This window comes from Podarcis pityusensis (assembly GCF_964106645.2).
Source record: "Podarcis pityusensis genome assembly, chromosome: 14".
Taxonomy (NCBI): Eukaryota; Metazoa; Chordata; class Lepidosauria; order Squamata; family Lacertidae; genus Podarcis; species Podarcis pityusensis.
In genome coordinates this window covers 53,765,048-53,784,472 of record NC_138039.1, presented here as the reverse complement: position 1 = coordinate 53,784,472, position 19,425 = coordinate 53,765,048, and the positions used below count along the sequence as shown (strand labels likewise).

The 19,425-nt window shown below is 51.4% G+C and overlaps 1 protein-coding gene across 1 annotated transcript; it reads left to right on the top strand.

The window, feature by feature from the left end:
* The first annotated feature begins 5,147 nt into the window (after positions 1-5,147).
* On the top strand, positions 5,148-6,727 carry LOC308462794 (uncharacterized protein). The gene is made up of 2 exons (XM_080980623.1): positions 5,148-5,252; positions 5,354-6,727. Exon 2 carries the CDS (start codon positions 5,593-5,595, stop codon positions 6,619-6,621), a length of 1,029 nt encoding a protein of 342 aa, XP_080836749.1. The 5' UTR covers positions 5,148-5,252; positions 5,354-5,592; the 3' UTR covers positions 6,622-6,727.
* Positions 6,728-19,425: the final 12,698 nt, after the last annotated feature.

The window sequence follows — 19,425 nt, the reverse complement described above, 5'->3', positions numbered from 1 at the left end:
TCTGGCGGCGGAGGCACCAGGGACAGCAACAGCGGCCCAGGCGGTACAGGCTCAGGTGGCGGAGGCACCAGCGACAGAGGCCTAAGCGGTAGAGGCTCTGGTGGTGGCGGAAACAGCGACAGAGGCGCAGGTGGAATAGACGGAGGCGGCGGAGGTACCAGCGGCAGCAGCAGAGGCCCAGGCGGTAGAGGCTTTGGTCCGGAGGTAACTAGTCGCAGTGGCAGAGGCCCAGGCGGTACAGGCTCTGGCGGCAGAAGCAGCAGCGACAGCGGATGAGGCCCAGGCGGTAGAGACTCTGGCCGCGGAGGTACCAGTGCCAGCGGCAGAAGCTCAAGAGGTAGAGGCTCTCGTGGCGGAGGCACCAGCGGCGGCGGATGCGGCTGAGGTGGTAGAGGCACCAGGGGCAGCGGCCAAGGCGGTAGAGACAATGGCAGTGGAGGCACCAGCGGCAGAGGTAGAGGCCCAGGCGGTCGAGGCTCTGGTGGCAGAGGCACCAGCGGCAGAGGCCGAGGCCGTAGAGGTTCTTGCGGCAGAGGCACCAGGGGCAGCGGTCGAGGCCCAGGCGGTTGAGGCTCTGGCGGCAACGGCACCAGCGGCAGCGGAAGACGCCCTGGAGGTAAAGGCTCTGCCGGCGGAGGCACCAGCGGCAGCGGAAGCAGCTGAGGTAGTAGAGGCACCATCGGCAGTGGCCAAGGCGGTAGAGGCAATGGCAGTGGAGGCACCAGCAGCAGAGGCAGAGACCCAGGCGGTCGAGGCTATGGCGGTGGAGCCACCAGTGGCAGAGGCCGAGGCAGTAGAGGCTCTTGCGGCGGAGGCGGCAGCGGCAGAGGCCCAGGCAATAGAATCTCTGGCGGCAGAGGCACCAGCGGCAGCGGCAGAGGCTCAAGCGGTATAGGCTCTGCCGGCGGAGGTACCAGCGGCAGAGTCACAGGTGGTAGAGGCTCAGGCTGCGGAGGCACCAGCAGCAGCGGCAGAGGTCCAGGTGTTAGAGGCTCTGGTGGCGGAGGCACCATTGGCAGTGGGAGAGGCCCAGGCACTGGAGGCTGCGGCGGCATAGGCACCAGCGACAGCAGCAGAGGCCCAGGCAGTAGAGGCTCTAGCGGCGAAGGTACCAGTGGCAGGGGCAAAGGCGCAGGCGGAGGAGGCTGAGGCGGCAGAAGCAACAGCGGCAGCGACATAGTCCCAGGCGGTAGAGATTCAGGCGGCGGAGGCACCAGTGGCAGCGACAGACGCCCAGTCGGTAGATGCTGAGGTGGCGGAGGCACCAGCGGCAGTGGCAGAGTCCCAGGCGGTTGAGACTGTGGGAATGTTCTGGGGTGCAGGAGAGGATATATTGACTAATTATATCCTTATCCAACTTGTGCTAACAAGTTCCCAAAATATCAGCAGAGTTTATAGACATTCCCCTTTAAGTTCGCAACGGTAACGTGTGCACAGGTTCGCTAGAACCTCTATAATAATTACTCTGGTAATTTCCCCTTTGTTCCCTCTTAAAATACAAGACATGACACAGTCTTTATAAAAGTATAAAAGAGTTTACTCACGTTCTGTTCACAATATGATCCCAGAAGGCAGACAGCTTAAAAAGGTTACATACATTCAGAATCTATCTTATAGCAAGATAGTCCTTTCCTCCTCTCTTGGCTGAGAGCCAAGAGAGCATCTTTAGATGCTTCCTCATCGAAGGAAAATGGCAGAGAGAGAGAGATGGCTGCCTGCCCTGTGCTTTTATCATTTACCTGCACAGGTGAGGCCACACCCACCTCTGGTCACATGCGGAGGAAGTCCGTCCCCAGGAAGTTTACCTGCTTGCTGGACAGACATTCCTCCCCATGTTCTAACATGTACACTCTAGGAATGTTGTCATTGACTGCTCCTGTGTTTACATCCCACATACCCCTTCTCAGGCAATACAACATATACAAAACATAAACAACTTTATTCAACCACCCAGAGTCCCAGCTTGACACGTAGATTCTGGAAAGTCTCTCTTGGTAGGGGTTTCGTCAGGATGTCAGCAGTCATCTCTTGGGTGCTGCAGTAGGATAGCTCCACAAGTCCATCCTGGATCATCTGGCGTATGTAGTGGTAATTAACCCCAATGTGTTTTGTTCTGGCCAGGAACTTCTCACTCTGCGTCAGCTTCAGGCAACTTTGATTGTCCTCTAGCAAGCTGACAGGCCCTTTTCTCACCAACCCAAAGTCCTTCATGAGTTGATCAAGCCAGGCGATCTTTCTGCAGGCTTCTGTTGCTGCAACGTATTCTGATTCTGTGGAAGATAATGCTACACAGCTCTGTTTATAACTGCCCCATGCAACAGGTCCATCACCGAACATAAAAACATGACCACTTGTTGATTTATAATCAGCATTATCCCCAGCCCAATCCGCATCAGTATACCCAACCAACATAGGGTCTCTGACGGCTGGTAACCTTAATTTACAATTCATGGTACCCTTCAAATATCGCACCACCCTCTTTACACCTGCCCAATCATGCTCAGTGGGAGAATTCACTTTTCTGCTAAGAATCCCCACAGCATTAGCTAAGTCAGGTCTACATGTGGTAACTAAATACAAAAGTTTACCAATCGCCGACCTGTAGTCATTGTTGTCTGGCAACTGCTTTGAATCCTGCTGATTCTTCAGGAAGTCAGTAGCCATCGGTGTAGCAACTGGATGTGCGTCTTGCATCTGCATGTGCTCAATCAGCTCGTGGATCTTCTGTCTTTGGCTGAGAAGAAATGAGCCGTCCTCTTCTATTTCCACCTGGATCCCGAGGTAGTACTGGACATCTCCTAGCTCCTTGACCTCCACCTCTTTGCTAAGGTGCTTTACTATCTGTGTATAGTCTTTCTCACTTGCTGTGGCAATAATCAGGTCATCAACAAAAGCTAAAATATATGAGAATTGTCCATTATTTGACTTACTGTACAAGCATTTGTCAGCGTCGCCTTGCTTGTACCCAAGTTGCGTCAGCATTTTATGCAACTTCTGGTTCCAGGCTCTGGCAGCCTGTTTAAGTCCATAAAGTCCTTTCTGGAGTTTGCACACTAAATGTGCTTCATGTGGTTTTACAAAACCTTTAGGCTGTTTCATGTAAATTTCCTCTGAAATCTGCCCATGTAGAAAAGCTGTAGCAATGTCAATGTGTTTCACCCTCATTTTCTTTGAGGCTGCAATGCTTAAAAGCATTCTTACGCTGCTGTACCTCACAGTTGGTGCAAAAACTTCATCATAGTCTTCACCAAAACGCTGTGAAAATCCCTGTGCTACAAGTCTAGCTTTGTAGCGCTGCACTTCTCCTTCTGACGCCTTCTTAACCTTGAAAACCCATTTACTGCCAATGGCCTTCTTACCGGGAGGCAGCTCAGTGAGTGTCCAGGTCTTGTTCTGATGCAGTGCATCCATCTCCTCCTGCGCGGCCTTCCTCCAGAGACTGGCTTCTGCAGCTGGCATCTCCTGTATCTCTTCCCAAGTGGAAGGTTCCTGTGGAAACGCCGACCCTGCAAAGTAGGACAACCGTAATGGTGGGACACCTTTGTTGGTTCTGGATGAGTGCCTGACCTCTGGTTCTGCAACCGCATCAGCTTCCTCATCCTCCTCCAATGCAGGCATGTCCCCATCTGAGTCCTCATCTTCGTCTCTGGTGCCGCCAGGGTTCTGGTCCTCTGCGTCTTCTGGTGCGTCACCTGTAGGGGGCGCTGTAACACTCGAAGGCAGATTATTACTTTGTGGGGTCTCAAAAGGGAAATATACAAACTCTTGAGTCCTTTCTGACTCATCTGAAGAATCCACAACAGTGTTCTTAGTGTCTACTTTTCCATATTCATCAAAATAAACCGCATGGTATGCATTTGTCTTACCAGTTTGTAAGTCCATAATTCTGTATCCTTTGCCTCCAGAAGCATATCCCACAAGGATACCTGCTTTTGCCCTGGAGTCAAGCTTCCTTGGGCACGTGGAAGTAACACGGACTTCCAAACACACGTATGTGCGACAGATTGGGAGCTTTCCCATGCCAAAGTTCAAATGGTGTGCGCTCTGCTCCTTTAGTTGGCAGTCTATTCTGCAAATAGACCGACGTGTATACTCCTTCGGCCCACAGCTTCTGTGGCAAACATGCATCCTTTAGCATGCACCTTGTCATGTCCATAATGGACCTAAACTTTCTTTCAGCTATGGCATTCTGCTGTGGTGTGTAAGGAATTGTGGTTACGTGTGCAATTCCTTCCTTGGCCAGGAGAGCCTGCATTTCATTTGAGCAGTACTCACCTCCACTGTCGCTCATTAGCACAGCTGGAGCTCTCTGGAATTTATTCTTGACCATGGCAATGTATTCCTGGAGCTTGTCCACTGTCTCACTCTTCTCTTTGAGGAAATATACAACACAAAATCTTGAAAAGTCATCCAGAAATATTAAAATGTATCTATTCTTTCCCAGTGAGGGAACATTCATGGGTCCACATATGTCAGTGTGCACTATGTCAAGCACTTTGTTGCTTCTTAGTTCTGCACAACGTGGAAATGAAGGTTTACAGCCTTCTCAGTAATACAGCTTATGCACTTTGTTGGAGCTTTGTTGCTCTGCTTTACCTGCAAACCTCTTACAAGATCTCTTTTCTGTAGATCCAGAATAACGTTGGTGTCCCTGTGTCCAAGCCTTCTGTGCCACAGGTCCAGATCTGCCTCATCCTTCTGGCTGGAATGTGCCACTTTTGCAGACTGGTTCTCTGAAAGATCAAGCTCATATACACCATTTATTAGCTTTGCTTGAGCAAACACTTTGCCATTTTTAGTCACTTTACATTCTTCATTTCTGTCAGAGCTGCTTCCAGATCCTAGCTCACAGAGGATCACGCTAGCCAGCGATCATTAAATAAAAGTCTTTATTGAGTTACAGTTTCCATTCTCAATCTGCTGCGTGCAACTCTACGTCTCATGGTTAGATCGGCGAAGCTCCGTCTGAGTCTCCGCCCCTTGTACACCAACTTAATATCCTAGCCCTGCTCCACCTTTTCCGCCTGACTGTTCTTCTCTGGGTCCCTCTGCCCCCCGGGGTCTCTTCCTTCCGGGATTCTACCTCATCAGAGGTAGCAGGGCAGCAGTTGAAGAAGAAGCAAAAAGGGTTTTCTTGTGTGTGTGTGTGTGTGTTTCTTTGTGGCTGATTAGCTGTTCTCCCTGTGCAAAGGTCAGAGGGGGCAGGGTTTCTGTTGAGGAAGGTGATTAGCTGTGGGAGGAGCTTATCAGAGGTAGCAGGGCAGCAGTTGAAGAAGAAGCAAAAAGGGTTTTCTTGTGTGTGTGTGTGTTTCTTTGTGGCTGATTAGCTGTTGTCCCTGTGCAAAGGTCAGAGGGGGCAGGGTTTCTGTTGAGGAAGGTGATTAGCTGTGGGAGGAGCTTATCAGAGGTAGCAGGGCAGCGGCGCGCGCCTAGCGGCGCGCGCAGTTTGATCCATCTTTTAGATTTAGGGGCGCTAGTCTCAAACGTTTGTTGGGGGAGACCTAGGTTTTTTTGTGGGGGGAGTTATTTGTCCTGTCTTCAAGCTTTTTATGATGGAGGACCGCTGTAGCCACCCCCAACGACGTTCTCAAGATGGAGGGGGAGGGAACAGCTGCAGTCGCCTGCGGTTCCTGCGCAATGTTTGCCATCTTGCCAAAGGTTGCAGGCAGCTTTACCTGCAGCAATTGCATGTTGATTGCCCTCTTAAAAGACAAAGTCCAGCAACTGGAGGAACGTGTAGCTACGCTCCAAAGAATTAGAGATCTGGAGCTCTTCTTGGAAGCAACAGAGCACACCGTCTCCACCAAGGAGGAGACAGGGGACTCCCCTGAGAAGGAGGCTAGTTCATCAACACAGGATCCAGATATATGGAGAAACGTGACTCAAAGAAGTAGGAGGTCCAGGGTTCGTTCTGATAGTTTAGAAATACACAATCGCTTTGAGGTCCTCTCCCCTAGCATGGAAGACGAAGAGCAGACTCCATTTGAGGATCTCTCCCTCATTTCAGTCGATCAGGTATATGAAGACAAGCAGCAAAGTCAGTCCTCAGGGAATGTGCAGGCGACCTTGGAATGGACAGCTCATGGAAGAACCCCGACCAAACCTAAGAGGAGGCGTGTAGTGGTGATAGGGGATTCCCTACTGAGGGGAACAGAAGCAGTGATCTGTGGGCCTGACAAGATGTCTCGGGAAGTGTGCTGTCTCCCCGGGGCTAAGATCCAAGATGTAACTGAACGACTGCAAGGAATCATAAAACCCACTGACAAATACCCCTTCCTCTTGGTTCATGTGGGAACCAATGACACTGCAAGCAATAGCCTCCAGAAGATCAAAAGAGACTACGAGGCTCTGGGCAGGAAATTGAAGCAATTAAATGCACAAATTGTCATCTCATCTGTCCTCCCAGTTGAACGACGTGGCCTAGGGAGAGGGGGAAAAATAGTGGAAGTGAACAGCTGGCTTCGCAAATGGTGTAAACAGGAACGGTTTGGATTCTTAGATCACGGACTGCAGTTTCTTGAAGATGGACTTCTGGCAAGCGATGGGCTGCACCTCACAATGGTTGGGAGAAATGTTTTTGCCAAAAATCTCAGAAACCTCATCAGGAGGGCTTTAAACTGACTAATGTGGGGGAGGGAGACAGTGCTCCTGAAGGTGGGAGTCTATCAATTGATGAAGATGATCATCCAAATGTCATAGACCAAATGGAGCAAACCGCACGCAGACCTAGTGGTGGGAGGAAAAAAATCCTTAAATAAGAGACATGGGGGAATGATTAATGGACTTCAATGTCTGTACACTAATGCGCAAAACATGGGAAATAAACAAGATGAGCTTGAGCTCTTGGTACAGCAAACTAAATATGACATAATAGGCATCACTGAAACCTGGTGGGATAAGTCCCACGATTGGAATGTAATAATGGGGGGATACAATCTATTTCGGAGAAACAGACCAGACAAGAAAGGAGGAGGAGTGGCGTTATATGTCAGGGATGTGTATACCTGTGAAGAGATCCAAGATTTAGAACCTCAAAGCCAAAGTGAGAGCATTTGGGTCAAAATTAAGGGAGAGAAGAATAACAGAGACCTCATTGTGGGAGTTTACTATAGATCCCCAAGCCAAACGGAGGACATAGATGATGCCTTCCTGGAACAGATGGCCAAGCATGCAAAAGGAAGGGAGATAGAAGTTGCCCATAGGCTGGCCTTCACCAAAGCGAGGTTTAACGTTTTTCCCTCCAATGTCCTGAGACATAGATTCTCAAAGGGCCAAGCCTCCGCCATGTGCGAATGTGATAAGGAGACGCCGGAGTCGCTTCAGCACATTATGTTCACTTGCCCCTTGTTCAACGGGCCACGGGCAAATTTGTTGGGATCAATCATGCAGAAACTAGAGGGTACCCCACCAAAATTCCACCTTGCCCAAATCTTGCAGGATAAGGATACCCATACGACCCTGAAAGTGGCTAGGTTTCTGGTCGCTGTCCTTACCCAAAAGCGTTGCCAAGGAGCACTACAAGCTAATTAAGGCGCAGTATGTCATTCCATCTCATAGTATTTTATTGTTACAGTAGTGTTTTAGCGGCTGTTTTTACCCACGTGCACAAGCTGTTATTTATGTCTTGTTTTTATCTGTATGGGCCTATGGCCGTAATAAATATTATTATTATTATTAAAAAATGGGGGACTTCAATTACCCGGATATTTGTTGGATGTCAAACTCAGCCAAGAGCATAAGGTCAAACAGATTCCTCACTGGCCTTGCAGACAACTTCATTGTCCAGAAAGTGGGAGAAGCAACAAGAGGAACAGCCATTTTAGATCTGATCCTAACCAGTGTTGATGAGCTGGTTAGTGGGGTAGAAGTGGAAGGATCATTAGGCGCGAGTGATCATGCTCTTCTGAAGTTTACTATACAGCGGAAAGGAGCAGCCAAGCATACTAGGACTCAATTTCTTGACTTTAAGAAAGCCGACTTCATAAAACTTAGGGAAGTGCTGGGTGAGATCCCATGGACAGTAATACTAAAAGGAAAGGGAGTTCATGATGGCTGGGAGTTTGTTAAGAGGGAGATAGTAAAAGCACAATGTCAGGCAATACCAATGAGACGGAAACATGGAAGGTGCCTAAAGAAGCCAGGGTGGCTATCTAAAGAACTTTTAACTGAGTTAAGATTAAAAAAGGATGTGTACAAAAAATGGAAAAGGGGGGAAACCACCAAAGAGGAATTCAAACAAATAGCCAGCACGTGTAGACACAAAGTCAGAAACGCTAAAGCACAGAATGAACTCAGGCTTGCTAGAGAGGTTAAAAGCAACAAAAAAGGCTTTTATGGGTATGTTCGTAGGAAAAGGAAGAACAAAGAAACAGTGGGGTCACTCAGAGGAGAAGATGGTGAAATGCAAACAGGGGACACAGAAAGGGCTGAACTCCTCAATGCCTTCTTTGCCTCAGTCTTCTCCGATAAAGAAAACAATGCCCGACCTGAAGAATTTGGAGCAAATGATTCAGCAAAGGAAACACAGCCCAGAATAACTAAGGAGATAGTACAAGAATACTTGGCTAGTTTAGATGTATTCAAGTCTCCAGGGCCAGATGAACTGCATCCAAGAGTATTAAAAGAACTGGCAGATGTGATCTCAGAACCACTGGCAGTCATCTTTGAGAATTCCTGGAGAACAGGCAAAGTCCCGGCAGACTGGAGGAGGGCAAATGTTGTCCCTATTTTCAAAAAGGGGAAAAGAGAGGACCCAAATAATTACCGCCCAGTCAGTCTGACATCAATACCAGAGAAGATTCTGGAGCAGATCATTAAGAAAACAGTCTGTGAGCACCTAGAAAGGAATGCTGTGATCACCAATAGTCAGCATGGATTTCTGAAAAATAAGTCATGTCAGACTAACCTGATCTCGTTTTTTGACAGAATTACAAGCCTGGTAGATGAAGGGAACTCAGTGGATATAGCCTACCTTGATTTCAGTAAGGCATTTGACAAGGTGCCCCATGATATTCTTGTAAAGAAGCTGGTAAAATGCGGTCTTGACTATGCTACCACTCAGTGGATTTGTAACTGGCTGACTGACCGAACCCAAAGGGTGCTCATCAATGGTTCCTCTTCATCCTGGAGAAGAGTGACTAGTGGGGTGCCACAGGGTTCTGTCTTGGGCCCAGTCTTATTCAACATCTTTATCAACGACTTGGATGATGGACTCAAGGGCATCCTGATCAAATTTGCAGATGACACCAAACTGGGAGGGGTGGCTAACACCCCAGAGGACAGGATCACACTTCAAAACGACCTTGACAGATTAGAGAACTGGGCCAAAACAAACAAGATGAATTTTAACAGGGAGAAATGTAAAGTATTGCACTTGGGCAAAAAAAATGAGAGGCACAAATACAAGATGGGTGACACCTGGCTTGAGAGCAGTACGTGTGAAAAGGATCTAGGAGTCTTGGTTGACCACAAACTTGACATGAGCCAACAGTGTGACGCGGCAGCTAAAAAAGCCAATGCAATTCTGGGCCTCATCAATAGGAGTATAGCATCTAGATCAAGGGAAGTAATAGTGCCACTGTATTCTGCTCTGGTCAGACCTCACCTGGAGTACTGTGTCCAGTTCTGGGCACCACAATTCAAGAAGGACACTGACAAACTGGAACGTGTCCAGAGGAGGGCAACCAAAATGGTCAAAGGCCTGGAAACGATGCCTTATGAGGAACGGCTAAGGGAGCTGGGCATGTTTAGCCTGGAGAAGAGGAGGTTAAGGGGTGATATGATAGCCATGTTCAAATATATAAAAGGATGTCACATAGAGGAGGGAGAAAGGCTGTTTTCTGCTGCTCCTGAGAAGCGGACACGGAGCAATGGAGCCAAACTACAAGAAAGAAGATTCCACCTAAACATTAGGAAGAACTTCCTGACAGTAAGAGCTGTTCGACAGTGGAATTTGCTGCCAAGGAGTGTGGTGGAGTCTCCTTCTTTGGAGGTCTTTAAGCAGAGGCTTGACAACCATATGTCAGGAGTGCTCTGATGGTGTTTCCTGCTTGGCAGGGGGTTGGACTCGATGGCCCTTGTGGTCTCTTCCAACTCTATGATTCTATGATTCTATGATTCTATGATTCTTCTGACGCCAACCCCCCGGACCCTCCTGTCTCCTTGCGCCGGGCTTTAGGACCTGGCTCCCTTTCCGGGCTGCCTACTGCGCCACCTTCCTGTGCATTTGAACTTGGCGCGCGCGCCAAACCTTCCACCTTCCGTCTGACCGTCGTCATCACTCATCTTTTCTTCTGCCTCCTCTCCCTCGCTCTCTGTTTCCTCCCTTGCCCTTGCCTCTGCTCCTGAACCCCTGACAATGCGTCTCAAATCTTAAGAGATATTGAGCACGTGCATGGAGAATCTAGCATAAACTGCTTCAGAAACTTGGTGTGTAAATTAACCAGATTGAGGATGAATTCAAAAGAGGAATTCACAGAGCACATCAACAAGTTTACTGAGATTATTCAAAGAATTGATCTGACTCCCAAAGCTTTTGATGAAGATACAAAGATAGCATTTTTGTTATCATCACTTGTACCACGCTTTAGCGCATTTGTAAGTTTGATGGATCATAGACAAGGTCTGACTTTTAAAGACTTGATTGGTTATTTAAAAGAAGAATGCAGAGATAGAGCTGAATCTCCAGTGAGAAATGCTAGAAGCAAGGACAGTAGTTATGCATCTAGGCAATTTACAGAGTCCAAAGAGATGCCTAAGAAAGTGATTTGCTTCAATTGTAACAAAGAAGGACACATTGCAAAGAACTGCAGAGCTCCTGAAACAAAGAAACCCCACCCCTTTCAGCCAAAAGTGGAAAAGAAGGGGAAATGTGAATGCACATGGCTACTGCAAGAAAGGAATTTAACTGTCCAGAATCGTGAAAATAAACGTAATAAATGGATTTTGGATTCAGGTGCATCCTCCCATTTTTGTCATAAAAAGGACTATTTTAATGAAATAAATGATGAAGAAGGATCTGAAATTGAGATTGCAGATGGCAACATTGTTAAAGCAAAAGGTAAAGGTTCCATGAGTCTGAAATGCAATATAAACAATGAATGCATTGAGAACACAATCTCTAGAGTTTTGTATGTTCCAGAGCTGAGCTGCAATTTAATCAGCGTGTCCACTTTGGACAAGAAAGGTTTCCAGATCACATTTGGAAATTGTCAGGGGTTCAGGAGCAGAGGCAAGGGCAAGGGAGGAAACAGAGAGCGAGGGGGAGGAGGCAGAAGAAAAGATGAGTGATGACGACGACCCGAGATCTCCGAGTCTTTCCAGTGAATCAGAAGATTCACAGAAAGGAGCACCAGTGGCCAGGGCAAGGGGGGAGCCTAGGGGGACACCCCAGGAAGATAGAGCCAGAGGGGACTCAGAGGGGAGCAGTTGGAAATCAGGACCAGCGTCACCGCCAGAGAGCAGGGAAGAGGAAGGGCGCCAGGGATCAAGCGCTGGCAGCTCACAACAGGGGGGAGGGCACGAGTCAGGAGTGGCCACACCTCCATCGGGGAGCGAAGAAACGGTCAGACGGAAGGTGGAAGGTTGGGCGCGCGTGCCAAGTTCAAATGCACAGGAAGGTGGCGCAGTAGGCAGCCCGGAAAGGGAGCCAGGTCCTAAAGCCCGCCGAAAGGAGGGAGAAGAGTCAGGGGGGTCAGCGTCAGCGTCAGAGGAATCCCGGAAGGAAGAGACCCCGGGGGGCAGAGGGACCCAGAGAAGAACAGTCAGGCGGAAAAGGTGGAGCAAGGCTAGGATATTAAGTTGGTGTACAAGGGGCGGAGACTCAGATGGAGCTTCGCCGATCTAACCATTAGACGTAGGGTTGCACGCAGCAGCTTGAGAATGGAAACTGTAACTCAATAAAGACTTTTATTTAATGATCGCTGGCTAGCGTGATCCTCTGTGAGCTAGGATCTGGAAGCAGCTCTGACAGTAAGCTCCATCCCCAGATTGTGGGCATCTACGTCCTCGCGGAGAGGAGAGAAAGCGGGTGCCTACTAGCGAGCTCACGAACGGCAGACAACATGACGGCCGAACAGCAGATAGTGGAACTCAGAGAAGCAGTGACACGACTGAATGCCGAGGCTCTTGCATCCAGGAAGAGAGAGGAGGACGCAGCTGCCGCCTACAGGGATCTCCAGGTCAGGTTGGAAGTGCTTACGAAGCAAGGGCAACTGACACCCAAACCGGAGGGGATTGGGTTGGGGAGACGAACAGGCGGTCTGGTCTCTCACTTCGATGGGAATTTGCAACAGTACCCCAACTTTAGAGCAGATGTAATGTGTGCACTGCAACTGCTGAACAAAGACTTTAGAGATGAGCAAGAGAAGGTGGGATTCATCATGTCCCATTTGCATGGAGATGCTAAAGCATGGCTGCGCAATTTGTGGAGAGATAAGGATCCGGCGCTCCAAAATGCGGATGCCTTTATTAAAGCGATGGATGGGTGCTTTTTATCAAGCATTGACGTGGATCTTGCTCGGCAGGAGATACATGGACTGAAGCAAGGGAGGGCCAGTGTAAGGCAGTACCATGCCCGCTTTTTCGCTTTGGTCAGTGCCCTGGAATGGGACAGAGATTCGGCTCCTGTAAGAGACCTGTTTTGGGAGGGATTGCACGGCTCGGTTAAAGATGAAATTGCGAGGGGGGAGAGACCCCGGACCACGCAGGAGATCGTTCAGAGGGCGCTGGCGGTGGGGGTGCGGCTGGAAGGACGTCCGTGGAGCAGGGACGAAGGGCGTGGAGGGCGCGAACCAGCCAGGGGCTCCTCCTTCCTTCCCAGAGAAGCAGCGCGTGCGCAATCCACGCCTCCGCCAGGAGGAGGAGCGGAACCTATGGAGGTTGGAGGTGCAAGGGCTCAGTCAGCAGCCAGAGCCCTAGCACCGGCAGCAGTGAAAGCGAAGCCTCCTAGAGGGAACAGGAAGTGTTACATCTGCGATGATCCACAGCATATGGCGAAAGAGTGTCCCCAGAGGCTCCACAAGCACACTGCAGCCTCAGCAATGGTAACTGCAGCAACGCAGCAAGGACAACCACAGCAGGGAAACGAAGGAGTCTGGTTGGAGGAAGAGGCACTGGGGCCCAGCCAGACGTGTCAGTGAAGCAGTCCCCAGAGATTTTACAGCCCATGGACCCCCTCCCGCCCAAACCGGTAGTGAGGCTCACCGCGTCGCTCCAGCTGCCCAATGGAATCACCATGGACGTGCCAATCACCATTGACTCCGGAAGCAATGCGGACTTTATAGGGCAGGACTTTGTCGACCGGCACGCTATACAGTTGCTGCCTGCCGCGCTGCCCCTGCAGGTTGTCACGGTGGATGGCAGGGAGCTGCTAGGGGGGCAAGTGGTGAAGCAGACGCCACCAATGGTGATGCGACTTGGGAATCACAGGGAAATCATCAGCTTCAATGTCACTCAACTATCGGACACGCCCATTGTATTGGGCATGAGTTGGCTGGACAAGAACAGCCCGACGCTGGCTTGGTACCAGAGGCAGCTGACCTTCGGCTCTTCCTTTTGCGCTGAACACTGCATCGTGCCCAGGCAGGAAGGAGGGGAAGAGGAGTCACAGCTGCAGCTAGGCACGCTGCAAGCGGTTCCCCACAAGTACGCAGAATTTTTGGAGGTTTTCTGCGAGAAAGAGGCAGACAGGCTACCCCCCCACAGACCATATGACTGCAAAATTGACCTGCTGCCGGGGGCAGGTTTGCCCAAAGGGAAGCTGTATTCCATGTCTGAGGACGAACTGCAGGAACTCAAAGAGTTCATAGATCATAATCTGGAGCGCGGTTTCATCCGAGAGTCCAAGGCAGCGGGGGGCAGTCCGGTATTCTTTGTTAAGAAGCGGGACACGCCCCAAAAAAGACTTGTAGTGGACTTTCGCATCTTGAACAGTGTGACCAAGCCATCGGACTTCCCCATGCCCCGAATCGACGACCTCCTCGCAAAGGTACGGAAGGGCAGAGTGTTCACCAAGTTGGACCTGCGAGGGGCATACAACCTCATTCGCATGCGGGAGGGAGATGAGTGGAAGACAGCCATGTTCACGCCCCTGGGCACCTACGAATATAGAGTTATGCCTTTTGGATTGCAAAATGGCTCCCACGTTTTTCAAGCTTTCATGCATCACGTGTTGGCGGGGCTCCTCTACAAGACGTGCGTCTGTTTCTTGGATGACATCCTGATCTTTTCGGAATCGCAGCAGGAGCATGACAGACACGTCAAGGAAGTGCTGAGCAGGCTACAGCAACATAGGCTTTACGCCAAGCTGGAGAAGTGCCAATTCGACGTGACCGAGGTGGATTTCCTGGGCTACAGGTTGTCTGATAAAGGGCTCGCCATGGACAGCGCCAAGGTCCGAGCAGTGTTGGATTGGAAAAGCCCACGCAACCGGAAGGAGGTCCAACGGTTTGTCGGCTTCGCGAACTTCTATCGCAAGTTTATCAAAGGCTTTGCGATGCAGACAGCGGCCATCACGGACACGCTCAGCTCCAAGAAAAAGAAGTTCATCTGGACAGAGCAGGCGGAGCAGTCCTTTCAGGCACTCAAGCGTCTCTTCGCGTCGGAAGAGCAGCTGCTTCATGTCAACCCCAGCAGGCCGATGAGGGTGGAGACAGACGCTTCGGACAGAGCCGTGGGAGCAGTCCTGCTGCAGAAAGACCCGCAGGGGGTTTGGAGGCCGGGAGCGTTTTACTCAAGGAAGCTCAGCAAGTCCGAACAGAACTACACCATCTGGGACAGGGAGTTGCTGGCCATTCATGCAGCGTTCAAAGCGTGGAGGCACTTCCTGATCGGCGCCAAGCACACGGTGCAGGTCTGCACGGACCACAAGAATCTAGAGCACTGGCGCACGGCACAGTTCCTGAACCAGAGGCAGATACGTTGGGCTGAGTTCTTTGCGAATTTCGACTTCCGAATAGAGTATGTCCCGGGGGACACCAACATCATGGCGGATGCTCTCTCCCGTAAGCCACAGTATCTGGAGGAGGCAACGCCAGCGGCCGCCATGCACATCTTCGCACCGACAGTGTGGGCGTGCGCGGCGGCGACAGTTGACCTGGATGCGGTGCGACGAGCGTTGCAGGATGACTCCTTCGCGCAAGCAAAGATGGCAGAGGTGCACAGGGGCACGGCAGCGACCGACGAGTTCCAGCTGCGAGATGGTTTGCTCATCCGTAAAGGGGCCATCTACGTGCCGGGAGACGAACTTCGCGCCAAGGTACTGCAGCAGCTGCACGACGCGCCCACTGCCGGGCACTTTGGCAAGGAGAAGACGGTGGAATTAGTAGCCAGAGACTTCTGGTGGCCCGGAATGAGAGGGGAAGTCGCGGACTACGTGGCGAGGTGTGACACCTGCCAGAGGTCCAAACCAGTGCACAGACCGCCGGCCGGACTGCTGGAACCGCTGCAAACTCCGTTCGAACCATGGGAGAGAGTGGCCCTGGACTTTGTCACGGATCTGCCCAGCTCGAGGGGCAAGACGGCTGTGCTGGTGGTGGTGGATTTGTTCTCCAAGATGGCACATTTCATTCCGTGTGCGAAGGTGGCTACGGCGGAACAAACCGCCAAACTGTTCATAGACCACGTGTTCAAGGTTCACGGTCTGCCGCGGTCTATTCTGTCCGACCGAGGGCGACAGTTCATCTCAAACTTCTGGCAGAGGCTGATGGGCTTCCTGAACGTCAAGATCAACCTGGCGTCGGCTAGACACCCGCAGACCAACGGGCAAGCGGAGCGGGTCAATGCCATCATGCAGCAGTACCTGAGATGCTATGCGAATCAACAGCCTGCGACGTGGGTGGATTACCTGCCTCTCGCCGAGTTCGCCTACAACAACACGAAGCACGTGTCCACGGGGGTCACGCCGTTCTTCGCCAACAACGGGAGGCACCCTAGAACCTTCCCGGGACTGGAAAGAATGGGGGAAGGGGAGCCGCAGACAGCAGATGCGTTCGCGTCGGAGTTGCAGGAGGTCCACGATCAGCTGCGGCGGCACCTGGAGCTGGCTAAACACGCATACAAGGTACAAGCGGACAAACACAGAAGGGTTGGCGAAGAGATCCATGTGGGAGACTGGGTCTGGTTAGCAGCCCACGCAGTGCCGGCCAGGTCGTTGGCGAAGAAGAAACTAGGGCATAAACAACTGGGGCCCTACCAAGTCGACGAACAGGTCAACCCGGTGGCTTTCAGGCTGGCTCTTCCGGAGGGTTCCAGAATGCATCCGGTGTTCCACAGATCGGTGCTCACTCCCTACAAGGCACCTCACAGGTTTCAGGAACCAGGAACGGCACCGGGCCCGCTCCGAGAGAGAACCGGGCAAGGGGGAGTGGCACAGGAGGAGCGCATCAACGAAGTCACGGAGATTTTGGACTCCAGATGGGGGGAAGAGGGGGTAGAATACCTTCTCGCCAAGGAGGGCACCCCGGCCAGTGCCAACAGCTGGGTGCCGGGCTACGCTTTAGACGAACCTCTGCTCAAAGAAGAGTTTCATGCCCTCTTCCCACATAGGCCAATGCCAGCAGACTTTTTCGACGACTGGCTTTTCACGCCCACGCTTTCAGCCAGCACGTTCCGGGGGTTCGACTCGGACGAGGAACCGACACGAGACGCCCGTTCCCCAGAGGGGTCACCCTCGGGATCTGCTTCAGAACCCTCGTATTGGTGGGATGATCGACCAGAGGAGCAGTTCCGCAGAAGGTGGCTGGAGGGTCCAGGACGAGCAACGTCTCCAGAAGGCAACGAGGGAGAGACGGACATGGACGTTTTCGGGGACGACCCGGGTTTCGAGCACGGCGGCACAGAGATGGAAGCGGAGGTGACCGTCGTCAACGAGAGCAGGGAGGAAGAACCGGAAGACTTCGGATGGCGGCCCGCCACGGGAAGCGAACTGTATCCGACATTCGTCCCCCTGACACGGCAGCACCCAGATCCCGCACCGGAAGGAGGGGAGGGGGGAAGAGGGGGCTTCGAGGGGGGGATGGATGTCAGGGGTTCAGGAGCAGAGGCAAGGGCAAGGGAGGAAACAGAGAGCGAGGGAGAGGAGGCAGAAGAAAAGATGAGTGATGACGACGACCCGAGATCTCCGAGTCTTTCCAGTGAATCAGAAGATTCACAGAAAGGAGCACCAGTGGCCAGGGCAAGGGGGGAGCCTAGGGGGACACCCCAGGAAGATAGAGCCAGAGGGGACTCAGAGGGGAGCAGTTGGAAATCAGGACCAGCGTCACCGCCAGAGAGCAGGGAAGAGGAAGGGCGCCAGGGATCAAGCGCTGGCAGCTCACAACAGGGGGGAGGGCACGAGTCAGGAGTGGCCACACCTCCATCGGGGAGCGAAGAAACGGTCAGACGGAAGGTGGAAGGTTGGGCGCGCGTGCCAAGTTCAAATGCACAGGAAGGTGGCGCAGTAGGCAGCCCGGAAAGGGAGCCAGGTCCTAAAGCCCGCCGAAAGGAGGGAGAAGAGTCAGGGGGGTCAGCGTCAGCGTCAGAGGAATCCCGGAAGGAAGAGACCCCGGGGGGCAGAGGGACCCAGAGAAGAACAGTCAGGCGGAAAAGGTGGAGCAAGGCTAGGATATTAAGTTGGTGTACAAGGGGCGGAGACTCAGATGGAGCTTCGCCGATCTAACCATGAGACGTAGGGTTGCACGCAGCAGCTTGAGAATGGAAACTGTAACTCAATAAAGACTTTTATTTAATGATCGCTGGCTAGCGTGATCCTCTGTGAGCTAGGATCTGGAAGCAGCTCTGACACGCATCATCTGTACTATTTATTAATGATAGCTGCTCATCACGAAGTCCACTCAAAATTATGTGTCTAGCTTCGCTGTTCATGCGTTTCCAAGCACTTATCTTGGCTAAAGCTTCCTCAGATGATCCCGTAGGTTGAGGGTTTAAAGCTTCCAAAATGTGCTTATAATCTAAACATGCTATCAAGCGCTGCTTCCAGTGTATGAAATTGTGTTCATTCAGCACAGGCATTCCTAGCTTTGAATCACTATCAAAAGCTGCTCTAGCCATCTTAAAATCAAAAATTTGAAAATTCTTCAAAATTTCAAAATTTCTCAAAATTTTAAAATCAAAATCTCAAAAATCTCAAAATACAAAACAATTCTTCACTGCCTTGGGTCACTGTGAACTCTGAGGGAAGGGGGGGTTGCTTAATCCCCACTGCACAATGGAACAAAGGACCAGGAAGTTAGAAAAATACTACTCAACTTAAAACCACAATCCAACGCAATCCTTCAGAAATACGCAGAAATATGCAATACTGGGGCCAATAACCCTTTGTGGGAATGTTCTGGGGTGCAGGAGAGGATATATTGTGAGATTATATCCTAATCCAACTTGTGCTAACAAGTTCCCAAAATATCAGCAGAGTTTATAGACATTCCCCTTTAAGTTCGCAACGGTAACGCTTGCACAGGTTCGCTAGAACCTCTATAATAATTACTTTGGTAATTTCCCCTTTGTTCCCTCTTAAAATACAAGACATGACACAGTCTTTATAAAAGTATAAAAGAGTTTACTCACGTTCTGTTCACAATATGATCCCAGAAGGCAGACAGCTTAAAAAGGTTACATACATTCAGAATCTATCTTATAGCAAGATAGTCCTTTCCTCCTCTCTTGGCTGAGAGCCAAGAGACCATCTTTAGATGCTTCCTCATCGAAGGAAAATGGCAGAGAGAGAGAGATGGCTGCCTGCCCTGTGCTTTTATCATTTACCTGCACAGGTGAGGCCACACCCACCTCTGGTCACATGCGGAGGAAGTCTGTCCCCAGGAAGTTTACCTGCTTGCTGGACAGACATCCCTCCCCATGTTCTAACATGTACACTCTAGGAATGTTGTCATTGACTGCTCCTGTGTTTACATCCCACAGAGACTCTATTGGCGGAGGTTGTAGCAGCAGAGGCCAAGGCAGTAGAGGTTCAGGTGGGGGAGGCACCAGTGGCAGCGAAAGAGGCTCAGGTGGTAGAGACTCTGGTGGCGGAAGCACCAGCGGCAGCGACAGAGTCCCAGTGGGTAGAGGTTCAGGCGGCGGAGGCACCAGCGGCAGTGACAACAGAGGCCCAGGCGGTAGAGGATGAGGCGGCAGAGGCACCAGCGGCAACGGCAGACACGCTGGAGGTACAGGCTCAGGCGGTGGAGGCACCAGCGGCAGCGGGAGAGGCGCAGGTGGTAGAGGCTGAGGTGGCGGAGGCACCAGCAGCAGCGGCAGAGGCCCAGGCGGTAGAGGCCCAGTCGTTGAGGCTCTGGCGGTAGAGGCACCAGCGGCAGCGGCAGAAACCAAGTCGTTGAGGCTCTGGCGGCGGAGGCAACAGCGGCAGCGGCCCAGGCGATAGAGGGTCTGTTGCCGGAGGAACCAGCGAAAGCAGCAGAGGCGCAGGCGGAA